The sequence below is a fragment of the Cibotium barometz genome, chromosome 25 (genome assembly GCF_041138505.1).
Source record: "Cibotium barometz isolate CiBa-2024 chromosome 25, ASM4113850v1, whole genome shotgun sequence".
NCBI lineage: Eukaryota > Viridiplantae > Streptophyta > Polypodiopsida > Cyatheales > Cibotiaceae > Cibotium > Cibotium barometz.
In genome coordinates this window covers 42,171,439-42,196,312 of record NC_141070.1, presented here as the reverse complement: position 1 = coordinate 42,196,312, position 24,874 = coordinate 42,171,439, and the positions used below count along the sequence as shown (strand labels likewise).

Sequence of the window (24,874 nt, the reverse complement as noted above, 5' to 3'; positions counted from 1 at the left end):
ACTATGTTTCGATGGGCTGATCACAAAATTGCAGCCTTTAAGAAGCTTAAGGAAAAGCTTACTTCGGATCCCGTATTGGTATTACCGGATCTCCGAAAGACTTTTGTTGTCTAGTGTGATGCAGGTGAGAACAGCATTGGGACAGTTCTCATGCAGGAAGGCCATGTGATAGCCTATAAGAGTCGTATATTACAGAATGCCGAGAAGCATTTACAGGTCTATGAGAAAGAGATGTTGGCTGTAATTTATGCTCTTTCTACATGGAAACACTATTTGCTTGGGGCTGATTTCACTGTGCAGACAGATCATCAGACCTTAAGTTATTTCCTCATGAAAACTAAGCTTTCTGAGAAGCATATGAGATGGGCTAACTTTTTGTCTATGTTCCACTTCCAGATTGTACATAAGGCAGACAAAAAGAATGTTGTGGCAGATGCTTTGTCATGCAAGCCATAGGTCTCAGCAGTTTCACTTGATTATCATCATGAGCTTGATGAGATGAAAGAGCGGTATGCACAGGATGAGGATTTTGGGAGGGTCTATGATCAGATGTCCGAGGGTCAACGGCATGATCATTATACTCTCAAGGATGTCTTTTTGTTGATGCATGATAGACTGTGTGTTACCAAGTAGTTATGACTCAAGGTTATGATTGAAAGTCATTCTCCCATATTGAGGCCACAGCAAAGGCAGTTGAGGCTTTCTTTTATTGGCCGACCTTGAAACATGATGTCGATGCTTTTGTTAGGCAATGCACCACATGCCAGAAGATGAAGTTTGACCGTTAGAAGACACCAGGGTTACTTCAGCCTTTACCTATTCCAAATAGACCATGGTAGAGCATTGCCATGTATTTTATATTTGATCTTCCGAGGACACAAACGGGGAATGATGGCATTTGGACTATCGTATGAAGGTTCAGTAAACATGCACATTTCATTCCCGTACGTAAGAAGATCAAAGTAAATCACATGGTGAAGTTGTTCATGGCGAATATCTTCAAGTATCATGGAATGCCTTCGTCTATCATTAGTGACCATGATCCATGGATGACGAGTTTATTTTGGAGAGGGTTGTTTGACAACATGGGTACAACTCTCAAGTTTTCATCATTGTTTCATCCACAGACAGATGGGCAGTTGGAAGAGGCCGATTTCACAGTGTTAGATCTTCTAAAGTGCTATGTGTCAGAGCACAAGCAACAATGGGAAATGTATGTGGAGAAGGTACCACCCATTTTGCACACAAAGAATAAGATCTTTCAGGCTGACCAATATGTGGAGAACATGGTTGAAGCTTACAGGAGAGTGAAGTTGGCACTCCAAAGAACTCAACAAAAGCAAAAGAAAGCAGCAGACCGTCACAGGCGTGCATTAGAGTTTGCAGTAGGTGACTGGGTTCTTTTGCGTTTTGAAAAAGCCAGGCTCAAGAAGATGAAGGGTAAAGAGCGCTTATTCCGTAAGTTGAGCATGCGCTACTATGGACCTTTTCAGGTATTGGAAAAGATCAGTGAGGTGGCCTATTGTGTGAAGCTACCAGATCACTGGAGGATTCACAATGCATTTCATGTGAGTCTACTTAGACCTTTCCGTGGGGATGTGCCTGAGGATGTATTAGATGAGGCTCAACCAGAAGTTTGGGGGCAAATTTGGGGAAATTAGGCAAAGACAACATTAGAAAACTGGGAAACAATGGAAATTGAGCAAGGAGTGAAAATGCAAATATAGCAGAGAGAAATGAAATCAGGGTCCATTGGCGTAATGATACAGATATTGGAGATAAAAGATAGAAATTCATGCACTTACAGGAGAAAATCAACCGAGCTTGAAGTCGAGTATTTCAGATGAAGTGTGCATTGTGCACGATTATAGAGACATAAGAAGCACATAGGCAGCACACCGACCAGTGTGCAATCAATTTATGGCCCATGGAAGCATTTTAGCATACAGCACAGCAAAACAGACCTCCCTGCGAACTGATCTAGTAAGAACAGTATAGCCCACACAAATCGCAAACTGTGCTTATTCGGAAAATTGCTTTTGTTTTACCCTTCAGCTTGGAGACAAGCAAAAGCCTGAAAAGCACTTCTCAGCTTCCTCCCTAATCATGCAAGCAATCCTGCTCATCAGAGTCAAGATCCATGCCACATAGAGAAAGAACAACAAAAGCAGCAAGTATACATTGTACCCGTAAAGAGGGTGAAAAGTGGCTCCTTAAGAGTTTAACACTGTTTCAACATTCCATTAATGCCTTGGATCTTTGACTAACCATTCTAAATTCACATTAGCCATGGCCTGTCTTAGCCCATGGCACAGCCCCTAGATTCCCCTGTCTAATCAGACTTGAGGGAATCCTGTAAATACAAGAAATGCAACAAAAGAGCAATACTCAATTGTACGATATTACAGATCAATTTGCTGAATGTCAAAGGAGACTGGGTATGTCATAGAACCAAAAAAAAAAAAAAGTATTACTGAAAGGAGACGACGGGTGATTTTGTTTGGGTCCTTACCTTACTTAGGGCCAAAAAGGTTGCTTTCACGGTATTGTGAGGATTAGCAGATCCAACCAACTGCAATCATAGACATCACCAGAATATTGAAAGGAGAATCCCTGAACTCAATCATAATACACTTGCATGAGTCTGTTTATACAAGAAAACCTGAAGTATCTGGCCTTTCATGCTTACCTTTGACTTCACACTTTTTATTCCAGCCAGTCTCAAAATGCCTCTTACTATGCCCGCAGCCCTGAACTTTCCGAGAGTCCACTCTGGCCACAACCGGACCTAGGAAACAAAAAAGACCGATACAACGTTTAAAAAGACACAAACATAGGAATCGATACCCAACCCCTGGACACGCACTGTCTATTAATACAGAAAAGCCTTCAATCCACAACTTACACCCACTGAATCAACTGTCTTACCTTTGTTTTTTCGTATTTTGCCTCCACATAATGGTATATGGTTTGATCCTTGAACCTCTCAAAATAATATAGATTGTTCAGGGCCTTGACACTGGCCTGGAACAAAGCTTTTCTATTCAGTAAGAAGCTTGAAACAGATGCAATGTTTATATATGAAAATTACTAGGAAGCAGCAATACCTCTCTGATTGCACGAGTGGCTTTAGGACCTTTCCCCTTCGCCCACCCAGCGAGTCCATCTCCATTCCCACAGATAACTAGAGCAGTAAAGCTTATTTCTCCTCCACCCTAGATTCATCTTTGTTTAGCCAGTGTGGTTTAAGAATGTACGCAATAACTGCACATGCATATATCTACCTTGGTCACTTTGAAGGTACGGTTGACATCAATCACCATAGTCTTAAATTTCTGCAAAAAGAAAAGTTCATTGAAGTTCTTGACGGGGAGAAAACAGCAATTAGGGTTTAGAGATCATTCATGGGAGACATACACAGAGAAGCAAGGGAGAGAGAGAGAGAGTTGTGGGGATAAGTCAACTCATGAAAAGCATGAGTGTGTGACTCCCCTATCACACATGTATATTGCACTTAGTACACATAGTGCACTTAGTACATTAAAAGTACTAAGTGTACTATGTACTATAACTTATGGGCTTGTACACACTATAAGGGTGGGCATAACGCCTTTACCCCAACAACCTCCCACTTAAAGGCAAAGTGCCCTTAAGTAAAGGAAAAGAAAAAATCAGCATGTACATGATAATATACAAGGCCATATCAAGGCTGAAAATGGCCTCATAATGCCCATCAAGTGTCTGCAATGAGCAAACCGCTCCGGAGGCAAACTCTTCGTCAACAGATCAGCCGGGTTGTCATCCGTGTGAATCTTAACAAGCTGAATTTGCTTGTTCTCTATCACCTCTCTGATGAAGTGATACTTCACATCCACATGCTTCGTCTTTGCATGAAAGACAGGGTTCTTTGCCAACTGGATGGCACTCTGACTGTCACAATGCAACAATGGAATATCCCCTGTATAACCCAAATCAACCACTAACCGAGATAGCCATAATGCCTCCTTGCAAGCCTCTGTGGCTGCAATATACTCGGCCTCTGTAGTAGATAAGGCAGTGCACTTCTGCATCCTGGATATCCATGACACAGCACCTCCTGTGAATGTAAATACATAACCGGTAGTAGACTTCCGGTTATCTGGATGACCGGCATAATCCGAATCCGTGTAACCATGCACTAATGCATCCTGTTTGCCAAAGCAAATGCACAAATCCTGTGTGCCCTTCAGGTATCTCATGACACCTTTCACTCCTTCCCAATGCTTCTTGCCAGGGTTGGCCATGTATCTAGAAACCACTCCCACTGCAAATGCAATGTCCGGCCTAGTAGCAACCATGGCATACATGAGACTGCCACAAGCTGAAGCATACGGAATCTTGGCCATATCAGCCCTGTCACTATCTGACTGTGGGCTGTCCATAGCACTGAGTTTCACATATGGAGGCAAAGGAGTACTAGCTTTCTTCCCCCCGTCCATATTGAACCTCTGCAAGACTTTGCCAATGTATTCCTTCTGAGACAAATACAACACATGCTGATTTCTGTCCCGAAGTATCCGCATACCCAAGATGTGATTAGCATCACCCAAATCCTTCATATCGAAGGTTTGATGCAGCCTCTGCTTCAAAGCATCCATCTCTTTACGAGATTTCCCAGCAATCAACATATCATCAACATACAAAATGAGAATCAATAGACTGCCATCCAAAGCTTTCTTGGTGTACAAGCAGTGATCTATGTCACTTCTCCTGAATTTCTGTGATTTCATGAATGTATCAAATTTATGATACCATTCTCGTGGTGCCTGTTTGAGCCCATAAAGACTCTTTTTCAGCTTGCACACAAGCTTCTCCTTTCCACTCACTGCATAACCCTCTGGCTGCTGCATATATATCTCCTCATGGAGATCACCGTGAAGAAAAGCAGTCTTCACATCCATCTGAATCAAGTCCAGATCATCATGCGCAACCAAAGCCAACACAGCTCTAAGTGTGGTCATTTTGACCACTGGAGAGAAGATCTCATCAAAGTCCACACCATATTCCTGCTTGAAGCCCTTAGCCACTAATCTGGCTTTGTATCTTGGCTTTGCATTTGGTGCAACTTTGAGCCTGTAAACCCACTTGCATGGCAAAACCTTCTTGCCTGCAGGCAAAGGCACCAACTTCCAAGTTCCATTTTTATGCAGAGAATCCATCTCTGACTTCATGGCACGCTCCCATAGAGCCTTGTCTGCCCTCTGTAAAGCCTCTTTGTAACATGAGGGCTCCCCACAGTCAGTAAGCATCAAATAGTCAACCCCTGGAACAAACCTGTCAGGGACTCTGGAGGGTCTAGTGGACCTCCGTACCCAATGACCATCATTTGCAGGTTGCTGTCCAGCCTGCATATCACCCATTGGTGGCTCCTGTTCCATGCCATAAGGCTGAAAAATCATGCCCGGTATATCCTCCAACTGTGGTATATCCATAGGGATATCTTCTGCCATCTCTGGCTGTCCATTTGGACCATTTTCAGCACCATTTAAGGGCTGGTTTTCCTGCTGTAATGGCTGATTTACAGCCCTTTGATGTTGTCCATGATGTCCATCATCATCAAAGATGACTCTGCCAGGCTCCTGTTGCCTTGCAGGCTCCTTATACATGCATGTTTCATCAAAAATGACATCATTGCTGCGTATGATCTTTCTATTTATGGGATCCCAAAGTCTATACCCCATTTCACCTTTGTCACCATATCCTAGGAATATGCATTTATGAGACTTAGGATCAAGTTTGGTGCGCATTTCCCTGCGTATGTGCACGTACGCAACGCAACCAAACACTCTCAAGTGCTTGTATGACGGAGGCTTCCCTGTCCATACTTCTTCTGGCACTTTCCCACCAAGCCTCGTGTTAGGTGACCTATTTATAAGGTGAACGGCTGTCATAACAGCTTCAGCCCAAAAACCATGAGGTAATGCAGCATGTGACAACATAGAACGGACCTTCTCCTGTATGGTCCTGTTCATCCTCTCTGCTGTCCCGTTTTGTGGAGGATCATAAGGAGTAGAGAGCTCCCTCTTGATGCCTTTAGCATCACAAAAGTCCTGAAACTGTTTGGACGTATACTCTCCACCATTGTCGGAACGCAAAGCCTTCAGTGTTTTGCCAGTTTGATTCTCAACATGAGCAACAAACTTCTGAAACACTGAGAATGTATCACTCTTCAAACGAAGAGGATAGACCCACACCTTGCGTGTGGCATCATCAATAAAAGACACAAAGTACTTTGCCCCTCCCAAAGAAAGCTGAGGCATCTCACATACATCTGTATGCACAAGCTCTAACTGAGCATCTTTCTGTCCAAGAGCTTTCTTGTGGGGGCACTGTAGTTGCCTACCATATATACAATGCTCACAAAACTGAAAACTTGAAAACTTTAGAGAAGGCAAGTAACCCAAACGAGACAATTGCTCCATTCCCTTGACACTCATGTGTCCCAACCAGCTATGCCACATAGAAATTTCCGGCAGCTCAGTTGCATTTACATTTGCATGGTGACAAACACCTGCATGCATGAAATAAAGAGTGTCCACCTTAGAGCCTCTGGCAACAACCAGTGAGCCCTTACTAATCTTCCACTTTCCACTACCAAATGTGGTAACATAATCAGCATCGTCAAGCTGTCCAGTAGAAAGCAGATTCTTCTTGATCTCAGGCACATGCCTGACATCATGGAGCATAAGCTGTGAGCCATCTGAAAACACAAGTCTCACATCACCTCTGCCAAGTATCTTGCATGCATGGTTATCACCCAAATAAACCACTCCTTCATTGCCAGCAGTGTACCTGACAAACAAGTCTCTGCAACCTGTGACATGAAAGGAGGCACCTGAATCAATGATCCATGAGTGCATACCATGACCACCTGTAAGAAGTGAATGGGCATCAAGTGAAGACGTAAAGAGGACCTCATCCTCACTGCCACCTGCATGTGACACATTGATTTCTTCGATCTTGACTCCACTTTTGCCCTTCGGCTTTACATCTTTGGCTTCATCCTTCTCTTTGTCTTTGCCTTTTCCTTTTTCTTTTTGATCATTTTTCCATTTGTAGCATTGTTTTTTGATGTGTCCCTTCTTGCCACAATAATGGCATTCCAAATCCTTTTTGGAGCGAGACTTGCTCCTTCCCCTTTCTTGGCTTTTCCCCCTTTGCTGGGATCTCCCACGTGCATTCATTGCATTGGACTTTCCAACAGAGTTGTTTTTCCTGTTCATCTCTTCTTGAAGAAGAGCACCCTCAACATCTGCATATGACAGCATAGCATGCGAATTACTAGTGGCTGTCCTGAATGTGTCCCAACTCTCTGGCAAAGTGCATAACAAAAAAGTGGCTTTGAACTCATCGTCCATTGCCAACTTTTGATTTATAACCTGGCTGACAATACCATTAAACTCATTGAGATGGGCTGTCATAGAAGCCCCTTCCTTCATCTGAAGGCCTATGAGTTTCTTCAACCAATACACTTTGCTTGAGGCACTTTGTTGGGCATACAAGTCCTGCAATCTCTGCCACATTCCCCAAGCTGTCTTCTCTTCACGAATGCTGAAAAGTAATGAGTCTGACACAGACAACATGATAGTAGATCTTGCCAGCTCATCCATATCTTCCCACTCTTCAGCCGTAAGAGAAGCGGGCATCACACCCCTTTCTTTGATAGGCTTGTGCTGCTTTTTCTGAAGCAACACATTGTAGCACTGGGTTTGCCAAATGTCATAATTCTGCGAGCCTTCAAGCTTCTTGATGTGAAGCAATGAAGAGCTCTCGCCTGTGGTTGCCATAGCAATATGCAACCTTTAATGCCTGACTCCCTGCAAATGTGCAAACACTGCACCCAAGATGTGCAAACACTGCACCCAAAGCACACAAAGTGCTTACAAATGTTCTCCCAAGCTTTATCTCCCACTGCGGAAGCAAGAATGCAACTTTTCTCCCACTTTTTGTGATGAAAACACCAAAATCTGGTTGCTGCAGATTTTGGACAGCACCTTGAATGTGCTCTTTTGCCCTTCCAAAGTACTGTACAGCAGTACTAAGTGCTTACAAATGATGTACCAAACCTGTACCGGCAATTTTAGCAGCTGAAATTGAGCCTTTTGATCACTCAAAACAATGTACAGCCATGCCAAAACATGCACAAAGCTGTGCCAAATCTGTACCAGCAGGTACAGTAGCAATAAATGCTCTCCTGGCTGTCCAAATGAGTGAAAATCAGATTTTTACAGTCTCGAACACTGCATAAAACAGTTCCGAACAGAAATTGGGCAAAAGCCCCTTGACTGCAAGCTGATTTCTGAGGATTCAAGGCATAAATGTCTTGCCTGCTGCTTTGCCAAGCTCAACAAGCATACAAACTTGAAAAGCCCTTTGATTTGAGATCAATTTCTGATCATACATGGTACATTGACGCACGTAAAGGCATCCAGAGTGTTCACGATGCTTCCCCCTGGCCACATATACATCAAATACATGAAAGCCCCTTGATTTACAGGCACATTGAGTGCTTGTAAGGCATCAGCACATTAACCACAGCATCAAATGCGATTGCCTGCATGCAAATCAACTCAATCGGCACAAAAGCCCCTTGATTTGCACTGCAATTTGCTGCGATTTTGCCCAAATGTGCGATTTTTCACGTCATACAGCATGTATGAGTGCTTAATTGCACAATTACATCAAAAGCCCCAAATTTCGACATCCAATTTCCTGCAAATTGATCCTGATTGTGACCAATGTCACCCAATTTTGCCAATTTTGCTCAAAAAATTGAGCAATTGGGCACCTGTATCTGCTCAATTGATTACTGTACTTGCTCAATTGCAAATCCCAAAAAAAAATTGAAGCAGAATACCTTGTATTTTTTTGATTTACTCTGATTTGCAGGCGGGTTGTTGAATTTGGTGCTGCTGCAGAAAGATATTGATGCTGCTTCACTGCCTGCCAAGACAGTGCTCACAAATGGCCACCAACATTGGATTGAAAGTGAGCTCCTCTGCGAGAGCTTGCAATTCTGCCAGCAAATGAGCTACCTTTTCTTCTTCCAAGCCTTTTGTGTCCTTAAGCTCCAACACAGGTGGCTCACGTGGATGGGGAAGAACGTTGAATCACGGTGCAGTCACCTCCAAGAGCACGTTGTTGTTTCGTAGGAGTCGCAGCCTTCTCTTGTTTCGCCTAGCGCCTGCTGCCTACCGTGTAGCGCTATAGTAGCCAACGCCGCCTTCGCTTAGTGCTCGCTGACGTATTCGCTGTCTCCGCCTACTGCTGACGCCCGCCTGTGGTGCTGCCTTCGCTACACTCGCCTAGCGCCTATACGCCCAGCGCTAATGCGCTTTGCTCACACGCTTCCGCTGCTGGGCAGTCTATCCTCTTCGTCAGTCTTCGCTTGGCTGCTGGGCAGCTGGGGCAGCCCACGCTGATAGCTGGGCAGCAGTGGAGCCAGCCCACGCCTACTGGCTGGGCAGAGACCAGAAAAGATACAGCAGGCGAACTAGCATAAATTCAGCAGGCGACCAGCATCAATACGACCAGAACAGAATGAGAACCAGCAAAAGGGCAAACAATTCTTGATGAGAGGGAGGGGAATCGGTGACCAAGGCTCTGATACCAGTTGACGGGGAGAAAACAGCAATTAGGGTTTAGAGATCATTCATGGGAGACATACACAGAGAAGCAAGGGAGAGAGAGAGAGAGTTGTGGGGATAAGTCAACTCATGAAAAGCATGAGTGTGTGACTCCCCTATCACACATGTATATTGCACTTAGTACACATAGTGCACTTAGTACATTAAAAGTACTAAGTGTACTATGTACTATAACTTATGGGCTTGTACACACTATAAGGGTGGGCATAACGCCTTTACCCCAACAGTTCTCAATAGTCCTGCCTGATTTTGAAAAATATGATTTAAATATATGTTAAAGAAATATAATTTAAGAGTAATTATCATTGATTAGAATGCTAATTCATATCAATATAAGTTTTCGATGATTCAGTAACAAATAGATTAGTTTTCTTACAGGTAACAAAGACTGACTGACTGATGAAAATTTAATTGAGAATTTGTAATGTACATTTTTTTCTTCGTATTATTTAAAAAACAACCAGATTCATCTAAACTATATAGCTTTTAAATATTCTATTAGATTTTTTATGTGGGATTTTCATTTTATGTGCATGTGTGCATGCCTGCATGAGAGAGAGAGAGAGAGAGAGAGAGAGATTATTTTTTTGTATTTTTTAAAAAGGTCTCAAGCCCAAAAAAGGGCATTGTCTTCACCTACCTTTTCACAAAGGCAGGCCAAAACTATAACCCAATGAAGTTGAAGTACGAAGACGATAATCCAATAAAACCTCTCCCCCATAAAACCTTACCCTTAATAATATCTCCCTTTCTCTAGTCCTCAGATAAGCGAGTCTCTCCTCCGGAGTCTCTGGCTTATCTGCATCCTCTTCCTCGAAGTCAAGCTTTTTGTAGCCACCACCTGCACGGGCCGAACCACCAAACTCATCTTTCACCTCCATTCCAGAACCTTCTCTTCCTTCTACACCTTTTCGCTCTCCAGGTTGACCATACTCTCTGTCAAAATCATGAAGCGTGCGTCCTCGACTCCTCCCCCCTCCTCCACGATAATAGCGTACTACACGGTCTGTGAAAACAAAAAACATGATGAGCATGTACGCAAGTAAACAAACTAATTCACAGAATTACAGAATGGAATCTATAGCATAGGCTTCAGCTTGACTCTTTTATTGCAAAGAGTGTAAAAGCAGATACCAGTGTTCGGGAAACTATTTTTACCGAGCCTTACATCAATCCTTTTCACCATGCATCAAAGAGGAAACTGTAATTTTGAACGAGTATTTTCTTCACACTTAAATCTAATTTTAATTAAAACTTAAAAAAATTTGAGGAGGTATTATTCCTTCTCCCATCAATTTGAGAATGCTTTTTTCCAAAATTGAACAAGTTCTAGGCAAAGATGAACCTATCTTTTCCCAAACCTTGGCTGATACCTCCCCCAATGTGCAACAAACAGGGTGTAACAAACAGGTTTGTGCATCTCCAAAACCAAGCCAGAACCATCCCGTGCAACAGAGTAGTATGTATTCTCTGCATGCATGTGGAGCCTTAAAGCAGCTTGTATACATTCATATGGTAGGGGACACATAACCTACATCACGTTCTTGCATAAGTGTCAGAAAATAGCAGGTATGTGTACCAGGGCACATGTGCATCAATCCTAGCAGCTGTCACGCGTGTGACAGACCCAAAACAGTAACTTCACGTCCTGCTCTCTTCTTGCACAAAACACCTACTGTAGCGTCCATTTAGCTACAGTAACTTCACTTCCTGCTCTCTTCTTGCACAAAACACCTACTGTAGCGCCCATTTAGCTTCCTAATTCTAGCCCATTTATCACCACAACCATTAAGACCTACATTCAGGCGTGCATTCACACATGCATAAACAAAGAGATACTAAAAAGTGTCTAACAAGATTAGATCCAAGACGGCATGCAAAAAAGGGTTTGTTACTGGGCTGCAGGCTTCTCTCTGCAAATTGGGTTTCCAATTTGCACACTGCAGAACTGTCTCCGTGATGCAAAAAGGCACCCTGAGCAATCACCTCTATATTAATCCAACTCCAAAAGTGCATAAGCAACATGCATGGAGAACCATTCCATACAAAAGACAGTATCTAATAAACCACTTGCTCTTCCATCATCCCTCTCCTACAAGGGCATTGGTGATCCAACAACTACATCAGCTACTTCTCAACCAATACCTCTCCTGTCCGCTCCTCCGACTAGCAAAGAGATAGCATGGTAGCTTGTCCAAGTGCTCTTGCTGCTCTTAAAAAGACTGAACACTACAACGAGAGAGAGGGACTCCTTGCAAATCATTTTTTAGATGACAAGCTAATCGCAAATGGATCTTTATTTCCCATTTTCTGTTGAGGAAAGCGGTGCCTAAGTGTAGCACTAGGATGTTTCCACAAAATGGATAGATCGGAGCGGCGTGAACAGAAATGGGATGGGTGACCTCCCGGGATTTGGCCCCCACCCAATTTCCAACATGGTATACCTCTTAAGGTAAAAGGGACTCCTACCATTCGAGTGAACAAGCTCAGACAATACTTTGAAGGCGATGAACTTAATGTGGCCTTGCCAATAACTTTTGACGACCACCAAGTTACAACAATTTTCGATGGAGGAGACGGAGTGAGCATTGTGACCAAAAAATGCTGGAAAAAATGGAGACACCCGATTGTTAGTTAAACTCGTTGATGGAGCCACCGCTAGACCCATTGGTCTATTAAAGGATCTTAAAATTAAGATTCTAGGAACCACCTACCGCCACACTTTTGTGGTGATGAATTTTGGACCTCAGCCAGTTTCATACGAATGCATCCTTGGCAGACCCTTTATGCGAGAATCCAAAATGATCCATAACTGGGATACTGACCATATCTACATTCAAAGAAAAGATTTCCCCTTCAATATCACTCCACACACATGGAAAGTGCACCCCATGAGTGGTAGACCGTTTATAGAGGACTCAGTCACAACTACAGCCATGGGTTGAAGGGTAACGTCTGAGCCACTAGAGAAGCCAAGTTGAGCCTTGAGCCATGAAAACATGGACAAAGTTGAAACTCTAAGCTAAGAAAAAGTGGACAAGTTGGCACCAAGAAGGGGTGTTAAGAAAAGTGGTTCCAAAGCGTAGCACTAGGAGATCCGAAGGTCCTCCATTGCCTTAAGGTTTTGGGGTTTGGATGGCTAGACCAATTTGTGGAAACCTCTAGTTAAGCGCGCATTGGCATGAACACAACTGGGATGGGTGACCTCCCTAGACTTGGCCCCCCACCCAATCTCCAACATGGTATCAAAAGTGGACATGTTGGCACCAAGGAAGAGTGTTGAGAAAAGTGGTGCCAAAGTGTAGCACTAGGAGATTTCCACAAAATGGATAGACCGAAACTCTCTATCACCTTAAGGTTTTGGAGTCTAGAAGACTAGACCAATTTGGAGAAACCTCCAGTTAAGCGTGCATTGGCGTGAACACAATTGGGATGGGTGACCTCCCTTGACTTGGTCCCCCACCCAGTCTCCAACATGGGTATCAAAGCTTCAATGTGTGAATACTCCCTATGAGTGTATGCCTCTTAAAGGTGAATGTGTGCAAGTGTGTATGAACAAGCGCTTATAGCCACTTAAGTGTGTGTGCGTAAGCAATGATGTCACTAGTTGTCATGTGCACAGTGTGTATCTACCGTGTGCTACACGCACACAAGACTAGCTTCGAGGTTTGGAAAAACTTGGAGCTAGGCAGGCTGATTGGCGAGCTGAGTTAGGGATAGACTAACGGGCGGGCACCCAAGTATGGACGGGCGAGCGCCCAAGTGTGGATGCCCAATGACCGGCCAAGAGCCTATAAAAGGGTGGCCAAGGTTAGTCATTAGTCATATAGAGTCTCGCATGATTTGTGAGAGCTCTATGGTCTGGAGCCTGGATCTAGTGCAGACGTGCACCTACTTCATGCAGCCGAGGCCGGCAGCAGTCTCAAGGCCCGCGAGGGTAGCTTCGTGGCGATATGGGACGTCACGAGGTAGAGATTGGTCAGTACGTCCATCTAGTTAGCTCAGCTCGTGGCTCGGTGGGGACAGCCAAGTATGTGGGCTTGCCCACGGCTGTCATGGTTCGCTGGTGAGTCAGGCCTACACCCCCTTCTTGTTTGTTTGGTTTGTTTGCAAGTTTCAAGTCTCGTACCAAGAGCGTTCTACGAGGAGATCTATGGGGTTTTGACAGTGATATCAAAGCGTGCCTCTTGAACGAGCAAGTCGGTAGGTAGAGAAGATGAGGTCGAAGATAGGTATGTGTTCAAGAAGCTTGCTGTTTTGTTTATGCATACTTCTGTTTTTCAGATTAGTATGTGCTTTTTTCATCAAAGAAACCGGTGATGAGGGTGTAGGTGGTTTAGCAAGGTTGTTTGCTTAGCAAGAAAGAAAGAAAGAAAGATATATTAACGCCTACGAGAGGCCAAAGTCGGCCTATGAGACAAAAAATAATACAACTTTGTTCTTCGGGTCATCGGAAGAAAAGAAAAAGAAAGAAAAGACAAAGTGTGCATGTGTCTGGATACAACTGTGAATCATCATGGATCGGTGGAGCGAAGGCACCAGCGTAGCACGTCGAATTAGCCAGCAGCAGTCGGGCGAGCTCATCAACGGCATGTTCACATAGGCGGGCGCTGATCGTAGGCGGTGTTCGCAAGCTAGCGCAAGGCTGTCCGTCGGGTGGCACAAATCGGGCGCAGTAGAAAAGCGAAAAGCAAACATGTGGGGTGGAATTTTTTTTGTTTTTGTTTTATTAAAAAAAAAACACCAACGCTTGACGTTGCTTTTGTTTTTGTTGAACCTTATTAAAGGGTTTAAAGACCCATTTTAAGCTTAAAGGTGTTTTTTTTTTAAGAAAACAGAATATATATATATATATATATATATATATATATATATATATATATATGTAAAAACACAAAAGCAAAAACTCAAGTTGCTTTTGGGGAAGATTATATAAACCCCTTAAGTGGGCTTCTTGCCACACATCTCTCAAGTTTTCAAGCTCTCATGTTCTCTCGCACTTTTCTTGTGCGAGATCGAATTTTCTCTCCACTTGCCCTCTTCACGATGTCAACCCAAGAATTCAAGTTGGAGCCCCTTGTCGAACGCGAAGGCTTGCAGGCTACGGAAGATACCGATGCCGATCTTTTTGACAATTATGTGTCCAAATCTGATTTCCAAGAGTTCAAAGTAGCTCTCGAAGCTTCTTCTTCGGAACGTCAGGCACAAATCGCCGTGCAGATGCAAGCTTTGCAGAACTCCATCTCTCTTTTGACCACTACCCTATCTACTCTTTCGGGTATGGATACCTTGGCCTCTGCTTTAGGCCCCAACATTACTCCGGAACAGTTTGGGGGCAAGCAAAAGCAGCGTACCAAGGAGATCGTGAACACTTGGCTACATAAGTGGCAAGTCCATTTTCAGTTTCATCCATATGATGATGAAAAAAAGGTTGCCTCTCAGGCAAAGCTTTGCTTTGGTGGAAGGAACTCAACCCTAAGCCAACGACTTGGGCACAATTTGAAGACGTCTTCAAGAAGGAATTCCTCAGGTCTCAGGCGTCTTCGACAGGCTCATGGCCAGGTTGTGGTGGATCCCCCCAGGGTTCGGGCGATAGCCACAGATTTTTACAGGGATCTTCTCTCTGCTGAGCCAGCAGATGACAGGGTGAGAGAGGCTCGGGAGGCAGTCTGGAGCTTCACGAGACCGGTTGTGCCGGGCCATTTGCAGCACTCCCTTCTCTCCCCCTTCTCGGATACGGAACTGGAGGAGGCTCTTCAGGCATTACCTCGGGGCAAATGCCCAGGAGAGGACGGTCTCTCAGTGGCTTTCTTCCAGAGGTACTGGGGCCTCTTACATAGGGGCTTCAGATTGGCATTCCAGGAGATTATGGAGTCGGGAGTCATGCCGGACAGCATGGCAGAGGGGTTGATTCACTTGATCCTCAAAGATGGAGGAGACAGACTGGAGATTAGACAGTGGAGACCGATCACCTTGCTAGGCACGGCCTACAAGGTCCTAGCTAAGGCGATCAGCAGGCGGCTTCAGCCTCACCTTCCGGACATCATCCACTCCACGCAGACAGGCTTCATCCAGGATAGGAGCATTCTGGATAACATTTTCTCTTTCTGGGAGGCTACGGCTTTGGCTAGATTTCGGCAGGAGGATCTGGCAGTGCTCCTTCTCGACTTCGAGAAGGCATATGATCGGGTGGACTGGGCCTTCTTAGAAGGCACTATGGAGAGGATGGGCTTCCCCCCTCAGTGGATCCGTGGGGTCTCTGCACTCTACTCATCGGCTCATAGCCAGGTGCTGATACAGGGCGTGCGCGGAGAGAGGTTCCAGCTCTCGCGCTCGGTGCGGCAGGGGTGCCCCTTGGCGCCCTTTCTTTTTCTTTTTGTGGCGGAGGCCATGAGCACTTTTTTGACGGCACAGGATACAGGTTTGCGGGGCCTCCAGCTTCCCATCCGCACCTCGGAGGAGCTCCTAGACTCGGAGTTTGCGGATGACACTGCTGTCTATCTTCAGGGAGGTGAGGAGAACCTCCGCCGCTTCGCCTCAGCCATGGACAGGTTTTGCAGAGCTTCGGGCGCTTTGATCAACTGGCACAAGTCGTGTGGGTTGTGGGTCAGTTCTATGCCCCCCCCCCCCCCCCCCCCCCCCCGACTTGGAGGCCAGTTGATGGTTTTCAGTGGCTGCCCCCCGGCACTACAGTGCGTTATTTGGGATGCTATGTGGGCATTGACATATCTCCGGAGCAGCAGATAGCCCCCCTTCTTCTGAGCATTCGGAAGAAGCTTCTGTATTGGAGTACCGCTCGTTTATCTCTGGCTGGCCGAGTAGTTGTGGCCAACCAGGTTCTGCTTGCTACCATGTGGTACATCACTTCTTGCTGGGCCTTCTCTCGGGCGTGCATTGGCCAGGTGCAGAGGCTCATCAGGAACTTTCTTTGGTCCGGTGGCGACGGGTGGCCCGCCAGGGCCAAGGTGGCATGGGCTGTGATCACTCAGCCGAGGGAGAGAGGCGGCCTGGGCATTGTTGATCCTATTTGCCAAAGCCGAGCTTTGCTTGGCAAGTTGGTAGTTCGTGGCCTCCTGCCAGGCGCTGAGCCGTGGAAGGAGTTTCTTGTTTCCAGGATGCTCAGCCGCACTCCTTCTCTTAGCGGCCCCTGGACCCCCAGCATCAGGTGGATCTTTACAGAGCAGCGATCCAGAGGAGTGGGCCTTGGCTTCGAGGAGCGTTTTGCAGCTAGCCTTCTGAGGGCCTGGGCGCATCTGAGGCCGTCACTCTTCCAGACTCCCCCGGGCACCGATGAGGAGCGCCTGAGGCAGCCATTGATCTGGAACCCCTTGATTCGACTTCCCAGTGGCCATATGGTTGGATCGCGGTCTCACGTGTCGTGGGGCCCATTGAGCTCCGGCCTAGCCCAGTCCCTAGACGACTGGATATGTTTTCAGCAGCTGCCTCTAGAGGCTCAGGAGAGGAGACTCAGTGGGATGAGGGGCAGAGAGTTGATGAGACAGGACATTGAGGCGGCCATCCCCCGGGAGTGGCGGACCCTAGTACAGGACCCTCCACCTCCACAGTGGATGGGTGTCTTTACTCGGCATGAGATCCTTCTAGCGGTCTGCGGCACAGCGGAGAGAGTCGCCCCACTCACTTTCGAGGTGGGAGAGGGTGGCCAGCTTCAGAGGACACGACTAGATTTGGATGGGCTCCAGGGTTGTATTCTTCAGAGGGTGCGGGTGGTCGGCTTTCATCAGAGACAGTGGCATGTAGACCCCTCACCGGCCTCGATAGGGGAGGACTGTTCTTGGAGATTATGGGCTTGGGACAACAGGCCTCTTATTCGCCTTCAGTGGGATCCAGGTGAGTGGTTTTGGCGAGATCCCTACTCGGCCCCTACCAGCCCAGGCATCCCCTTTTTTCAGTACACAGCGAGGCTGGGGCGGCGGATTCAGAGGCACAGGATAGCGAGCACCCCGGCGGCGGCCGAGCATTGGCGGCAACAGGGGCTCTCCCCTGCCTTTCTTAGGGACTTCTGGCAGCGCCTTTGGGCCAGCTTCCGGCCCCAGAAGGTGACGCTTTTTCTCTGGCTCACAGCGCATAGAGGACTGGCTGTGGGGGCTTGGCCAGCTTTTGGCAGACACCCAGCGTCCTGCCCTCGGTGCGGCCATGCACAGGAGTCGCAGCGGCACTGCTTATGGGATTGCCCACAGGCACAGCAGGTCTGGCAGCGCGCTCTCAGGATGGTTTTTGCAAGCTCACCAGGTGAGATGCTGGTGACGTGGGGTGCGGTGGCTTGGGCCACGGACAGCGGCCCGGCCCTTGGATATGAGGACGTCCCTTGCAGTGCGACCATCCAGGTCTCTGACAGGGCGATGGCGGTGGTTCCGACGCCGCCAGACTTCTCTTCGGCAGGAGGGGGTCGGGCACAAATGGGAGATGATCAGCAGCATGACGGCTTGGCACATATGGAGAGCCCGATGCAGGGAAGCCATTGACCGCCAGGCGACTCCACCGGCGGAGGTCATACAGGCCCTCTGGGTGGACATCATTCACACCTTGAGAGGACACTGGGGGAAACTCCAGGGCGACTCGGATCGCATGAGAGGGCGCCGCAAGGCTTTCCTCCGCACTTGGCAACCTGGCCCTTTCCTCACCGCGAGGGGCGAGGATGTCACTTGGCACTATAGGCCTCCAGTTTGGCTTTTCTCACCTCCCACATGTACTACTAGGTAGCCCCCCCCAGAGAGCGGCCAACCACGGGGGTGGAGCTCAGGTGTTCACTGTGTTTTTTATCCCTCCTTGCGAGGTGAGCTTTGTAGCCTTATGGCGTTTTCTCATTAACTAATAGAAGGATCGTTTTTCCGAGGGAAAAAAAAAAGGAATTCCTCAAGAAAGAGGATGATTATGATGTTGTTGCCCGGTTTACAGCTTTGACCATGACCTCGCAGCACCTCACTTATGAGGTCTACCTCCAGAAGTTTAGGGACTTGCAGATGAAAGCTACAAAGATGGATCCCACTACTCTTTTGGGGTTCTTCGTAGCCGGTTTATCAGACTCATACCGTTTACAGGTTAAAAATAACAAATGCAAAACTTTGGACAAAGCCATTCATTCAGCTCGTATCTATGATGATACAATGGTCTCTTCCAATTCTAAACCCGTTACCGAGTAGGAAAACAAGCACAAAAGGAAGTTCTCCGCACCAATGGCTAACACGACTGAAGGAGAGTCTTCGGACCAACCTTCAAAGAGTTCAAGTTCGACACCATCGAAGAAGAAACGACTCCTTAAGGCTTTGAAGCTCAAGAAGGAGGGACGTTGTTTCATCTGCGAAGAAAAAGGACACATGCGTAACGAGTGTCCGAAGCAAAAGGGTGCAAAGACCAACGCAGGACCCAAGCCAAAGGCAGCTAATCAGTTGTCTTTGACAGATACGTCAGTTATTACTGTACTTTCTCGCCCTAGTACATGTTCTGATTGTCTGTTCAACTCTAAAGTTTTTGGCTTGCATGATCTTCTCTGAGTTTATGGAGAAGTGAATGGCCATAGAATCCACATTCTTCTAGACCCTGGCAGCTCACACAACTTTGTTAACTACAAACTTGTGCCGAAATTGGGTCTTGATACGATACCCAGCGATCATACCTATGAGGTACACCTACCTGCGGAAAGACAAGTATGGGATCGAAAGGTGGAGATGCTACTAATCCAGATTCAGGACTACAAAGATACTCTGGAATGCTATATTATACACCTAGAACATGTAGACTTGTTATTAGGGATTGAGTGGTTTAAGACTCTTCAAGTCCAGATAGATTGGTCTAGTCATATTTTTTCTTTTCAGCATAGGAACACCCAGTATAGTATTTTAGGTGATTGTATAACATCCCTCTCAGGGACCTCTTGTAAATACAGTTGATTTTGGAAATATAATGGATTCTTCTTTGTATACCGCTTTCCATTGTGTATTGATTCCACTTTCTTCATTTCTCATACCTTCCATAGATGTCAATGAATTAAGTGTATTTGAAAGCAAAGAATTACAGAAGATACTTGATTCGTTTCAAGATGTATTTCCTAAGGAACTGCCATCGGGTTTACCACCTGAAAGGGCAGTAGATCATCGTATTGACTTGATCCCTGGTGCTCATCCTGTCAGTATTCCACCTTACAGGTTGAGCCAAGCTGAGAAAGATGAGTTGGCTAAACAACTCGAAGATTATTGAGGATGGGTCAGATCCGTCCAAGTAAATCACCTTGGGGTGCACCTGTGTTGCTTAGGAGAAAGAAGGACAACACCTGGAGAATGTGTATAGATTACAAGAGATTGAACAAGCTGACAATTAAGAACCGTTATCCTCTCCCTAGATCAGATGACCTGATTGACCGATTAGTAGGAGCGAAATATTTCACGAAGATAGATTTACGTACTGGCTATCACCAGATACGTATTCATGAAAGGCATGTCGAAAGAACCGCCTTTCGGACCAGGTATGGCCATTACGAGTTTCTCGTATTACCTTTTGGGTTAACCAATGCTCCAGCCACTTTCCAGCAAATGATGAACGATCTTTTTCGTGAACATTTGGAAAAATTTATGGTTGTGTTCCTGGATGATATTTTGATATATAGTCGTATTCTTGAGAATCATGTTAGACACCTCACGATTGTCTTATCTATTTTAAGACAGAATCGACTATATGCTAAATTAAGTAAATGTGAGTTTTTTATGACAGACATCATTTACTTGGGACACAAGATCACTAGAGATAGATTGATCATTGACTATGATCGAGTTCAGAAGGTTCTGGACTGGCCTATACCAAGAACAGTGAAACAACTTCGTTCTTTTCTCGGTTTTGTTGTTTTTCTTCGGAAATCTGTGCGGGAGTACTCTCAGCTCACACTACTGATGACTGACTTGTTGAAAGGTCGTGGACGTAAGTCAAATCAGCCTATCACTTGGAATAACGATTTGGATATGGCCTTCAGACTTTTGAAAGATAAAGTCAAGGAAGCACCTATCTTGGCATTACTTGATCCTAGTCGGCCTTATGTTCTTGAAACTGATACCAGTGACTATGCCAATCGGGACTGCTTTATTTCAAGATGATAGACCTGTTGCTTTTGAAAGTAAAAAGCTAGACGACACTCAATCTCGTTGGCCAACCCTTGAGAAGGAGCTTTATGCTGTGATTCACGCTCTCAAGGTTTGGAGACATTATTTATATGGCTCCAAGTTTGTGGTATTGACTGATCATCAGTCAATCAAGTATGTGTGTGATGCGGATGATTTGAGAGGAAGGAAAGCTCGTTGGGCTGAGTTAATGCGAGATTTTGATTTTGAGATTCATTATCGGAAAGGGTCCATGAATAGTGTTGCAGATGCGCTTAGTCGAATTAGAGAGGTGAATACTTTGTCGTTCACCGAGATTTCTACTGACTTATTTCAGTCATTGAGAGGACTTTTACAGGGCTCATAGTTATTTTGGTCAATTTTGGCAGAAGATCCAGGACGGGAGCTCATTGATTGACCAAGACTCGATGACTGAACAGCCTACCATTCAGCTGCAAGAGGCCAGTGGATGATTCGGAATGGTTTACTATTCCGTAATGACAAAATTTGTGTACCATAGATCCCGGACATTAGGTCCAAGATTCTTAAGGAGTGCCTTCTGCTGGACATCTTGGGGTACATGGGACACTATCGTTAGTGAAACACACTTTTTATTGGCCAAAGATGAAAGGGCATGTAGAAGATTATGTTCTCAAGTGTCAAGTTTGTCAAGCTAATAAAGCTAAACGCTTTAGACAGGCTGGGTTGTTGCATCCTTTGCAAATTCCAAGTAATAAATGGGAAAGTATTTCCATGGATTTTATTACCGGATTGCCAAGAACACATCAAGGCCACGATTCTATTTGGGTTGTGGTAGATCACTTGACAAAAATGACTAGATTTTTACCGACCCGGAAGACTATTACAGCTACGCAATTAGCAAGGCAGTTTATCGAGCAATTGTTTAGATTGTACGGGTTACCGCCCGCAGGACATAGTCAGTGATAGGGACTCTAAGTTTACGAGTGATTTTTGGAAACTGTTTTTGAGAAGTTGGAAACAACTTTGAATTTGAGTTCCTCAGATCATCCTCAATCTGATGGCCAGACTGAAAGAGTGAATCAGATTTTGGAGGATATGCTTCGGGCATATGTATCCAAAAGACAAAGTTCATGGGAGGATTACCTTTCTATGTTAGAATTTGCATATAACACTACTAAGGATACGAGTACAAGTTTTAGTCCTTTCATGCTTATGTATGGTTTTCAACCTAGATCACCTGTTACAGTAGGTTTCTCAGGACTTCAACATGATGCAGCACGTAATTTTTTGCAAGATATGCAAGAAATGTTACAAGTTGCGAAGGAATCTATAAGAAGTGCTCAAAATCGAGACAGATTTTATTCTAATAGACATCGTTCACCCAGAGAATTCTCTGAAGGAACGATGGTATATTTGCGAGTTCCGAAAGATTCCGAGACTTTATGGACAGGTCGATCTTCGAAATTATCCCCTAGATACTGTGGACCATGTATTACACAACAGATTGGTTCAGTTGCATATGAATTGGATTTGCCTTCTCATGTGAAAGTTCATCATGTATTTCATGTCAGTAGACTTAAGGAAGTACTGGGAGGAAAAGACCAGTTAGTTACTCCTCAAGAAATCATAGATGTCGAGGACATGACATTTGTTCCACACGAACCTGAAAAGATTCTTGGATTTCGTAAAAGAAGATTGCGTAATACGCTTATCACGGAATACAAGATCAAGTGGAAGGATCGTGTTGAGGAGGACGCTACATGGGAGACATTGACTACTCTTCAGAGAGATGACCCTGGCTTCTTAGTGAGCTCAGGAGTGAGCTCTTAGAAGAAGGGGAGTATGTCATGTGCACAGTGTGTATCTACCGTGTGCTACACGCACACAAGACTAGCTTCGAGGTTTGTGGAAGCTTGGAGCTAGGCAGGCTGATTGGCGAGCTAAGTTAGGGATAGACTAACGAGCGGGCACCCAAGTATGGACGGGCGGGCGCCCAAGTGTGGACGCCCGATGACCGGCCAAGAGCCTATAAAAGGGTGGCCAAGGTTAGTCATTAGTCATATAGAGTCTGAGTCTCGCATGATTTGTGAGAGCTCTATGGTCTGGAGCCTGGATCTAGTGCAGACGTGCACCTACTTCATGCAGCCGAGGCCGGCAGCAGTCTCAAGGCCCGCGAGGGTAGCTTCGTGGCGGTATGGGACATCACGAGGTAGAGATTGGTCGGTACGTCCATCTAGTTAGCTCAGCTCATGGCTCGGACGCATTGGAGTGAACACAACTCAGATGGGTGATCTCCCAGGACTTAGCCCCCACCCAATTTCCACCACATTATTAGAGCCATGGGTTGAAGTGTAACCTTTGAGCCACTAGAGAAGCCAAGTTGAGCCTTTGAGCCATGAAAACTGGACAAACTTCGACCTCTGAGCTAAGAAATAGTGGCCAAGTTGGCACCAAGGAGAGGGGCTGTTGAGAAAAGTGGTGCCAAAGCGTAGCACTAGAATATTTTCACAAAATGGAGAGACCGGAGGTCCTCCATTGCCTTAAGGTATTGAAGTTTGGATGAAACCTCCAGTTAAGCGCGCATTGGCGTGAACACGATTGGGATGGGTGAACTCTCGGCACTTGGAACCCCACCCAATTTCCAACATTTTTTACCTTTAAAATAAACCCTTAGGCTCAATATGAGCGAGTCCTTGCTAATCAAATATCAATCAAACATTGAACCCTCTTCCAAAGTTGGTCAATCCAAGTCAAAGGCTAGTCAATGTGAGTCGCAAACTTGTCAATGTTGGTCAACTCTAGTCAAAACTGCTCAGGGTGGTCAAAATGTCAAATATAATAAAAAAGAGTCATGTCAGGTGAATCCAAGACAAAGGCTGGTCAATGTAAGTCACACAATTGTCAATGCAAATCTGGTCAAAATTGGTCCAAAACAACAAAAAAAAAACCATGTTTGGTCAACCGAAGTCAAGATCTGGTCAATGTAAATTGCACTTGTCAAAACTGCTCAAAACTGCCCAAGGCCTTTATGTCCACCCTATGGTACACATATCTGGATGTCCCAAAACAGGTCCTTCCAACCCATACACGACCTCTGTATTAACTTAAATGGTGTATGTACAGATAACCTAAGCTAAGGAGCTAGGGTGGATGGTAGGTATCCATGGAAAAGAGAGAGAGAGAGAGAGAGACACACACACACACAGAGACACAGAGAATGCTCAAGGAGAGAAATGTTACACGACTCAATGATAGATTCTATTGATGTGATAGAAGTGATCTTCACTCATCAAGTACAATGCTTTTGTAGCCTTGCAGCCTTATCTTTTGACCCATATAAATATCACACTAAGAAGTGTATGCCACATGGCACACTTACCTTATCCACTCATAAGAATGAGTCAACACACTACTAGCACAATAAGTTAATAACGCTTCTCGAAGCTAGTGGAGTGTCGGTGAAGATTTGCCCTTTTTTGACGGCGTTGACAAGCAATTAACACTTGGGCAATCATTTTAGGCTCAAGGGCCACGGCTAAGGGCCCGGAATGGCTTCAATTTGAAGCAAGAGGCTCCAATTTGGAAAAGGCCCAAACTTTTGATATTGTTGAAGCCTTAATTTGATGCAAAGGACTCATTTTTGAAAAGTCCCAAAAAGTAGTGTATGCACAAGCTCTAATTTGATGAATTTTACTATGTTTTTGAAAAACCCTAATTTTTGTTGTCGTAGCACAATGCAAGTCCACGTGGCTGCTCTGGACATTGATGTGGGCAATGACTGTGATGAGCAACGAGCACATTGGTGTCGGCTGCACGTCACTACCAGTGAGTAGTAGGTCAGGCAGAGGCAAAGTCGCAAATTGCTATAGACACAGGTGAAAGGTGACGACAGCTCTCAGGCAACAGATGAAAAGCAAATGAGACTACCAATGATGGCAACTGTAGGACAAACAGCAGCTAGGGCAGCTGCTACAAAGGGCAGTGTAGGGCAACGCTAGGCGACACTCGCTGAGAGCAACCCAAGGCAGTGCTAGGTAGGAGCAACGTTGGAAGAGGCAATGGCGGTAGTTACAAAGGTGCTGCACAACGGCTCCTGCTCGA

At 45.5% G+C, this 24,874-nt stretch overlaps 1 protein-coding gene across 1 annotated transcript in view; it reads right to left on the bottom strand.

The window, feature by feature from the left end:
- The window catches only part of LOC147624585 (uncharacterized), a 55,827-nt gene that overhangs the window by 13,879 nt on the left and 17,074 nt on the right, over positions 1-24,874 (bottom strand). The window contains exons 2-7 of the mRNA XM_086819602.1: positions 10,418-10,692; positions 3,285-3,335; positions 3,108-3,215; positions 2,929-3,024; positions 2,690-2,788; positions 2,513-2,572 (exon numbers count right to left, since the gene is read on the bottom strand). Of these exons, the coding sequence (XP_086675728.1) occupies positions 2,513-2,572; positions 2,690-2,788; positions 2,929-3,024; positions 3,108-3,215; positions 3,285-3,335; positions 10,418-10,692 (689 nt within the window). The remainder of the gene's footprint in view (positions 1-2,512; positions 2,573-2,689; positions 2,789-2,928; positions 3,025-3,107; positions 3,216-3,284; positions 3,336-10,417; positions 10,693-24,874) is intronic.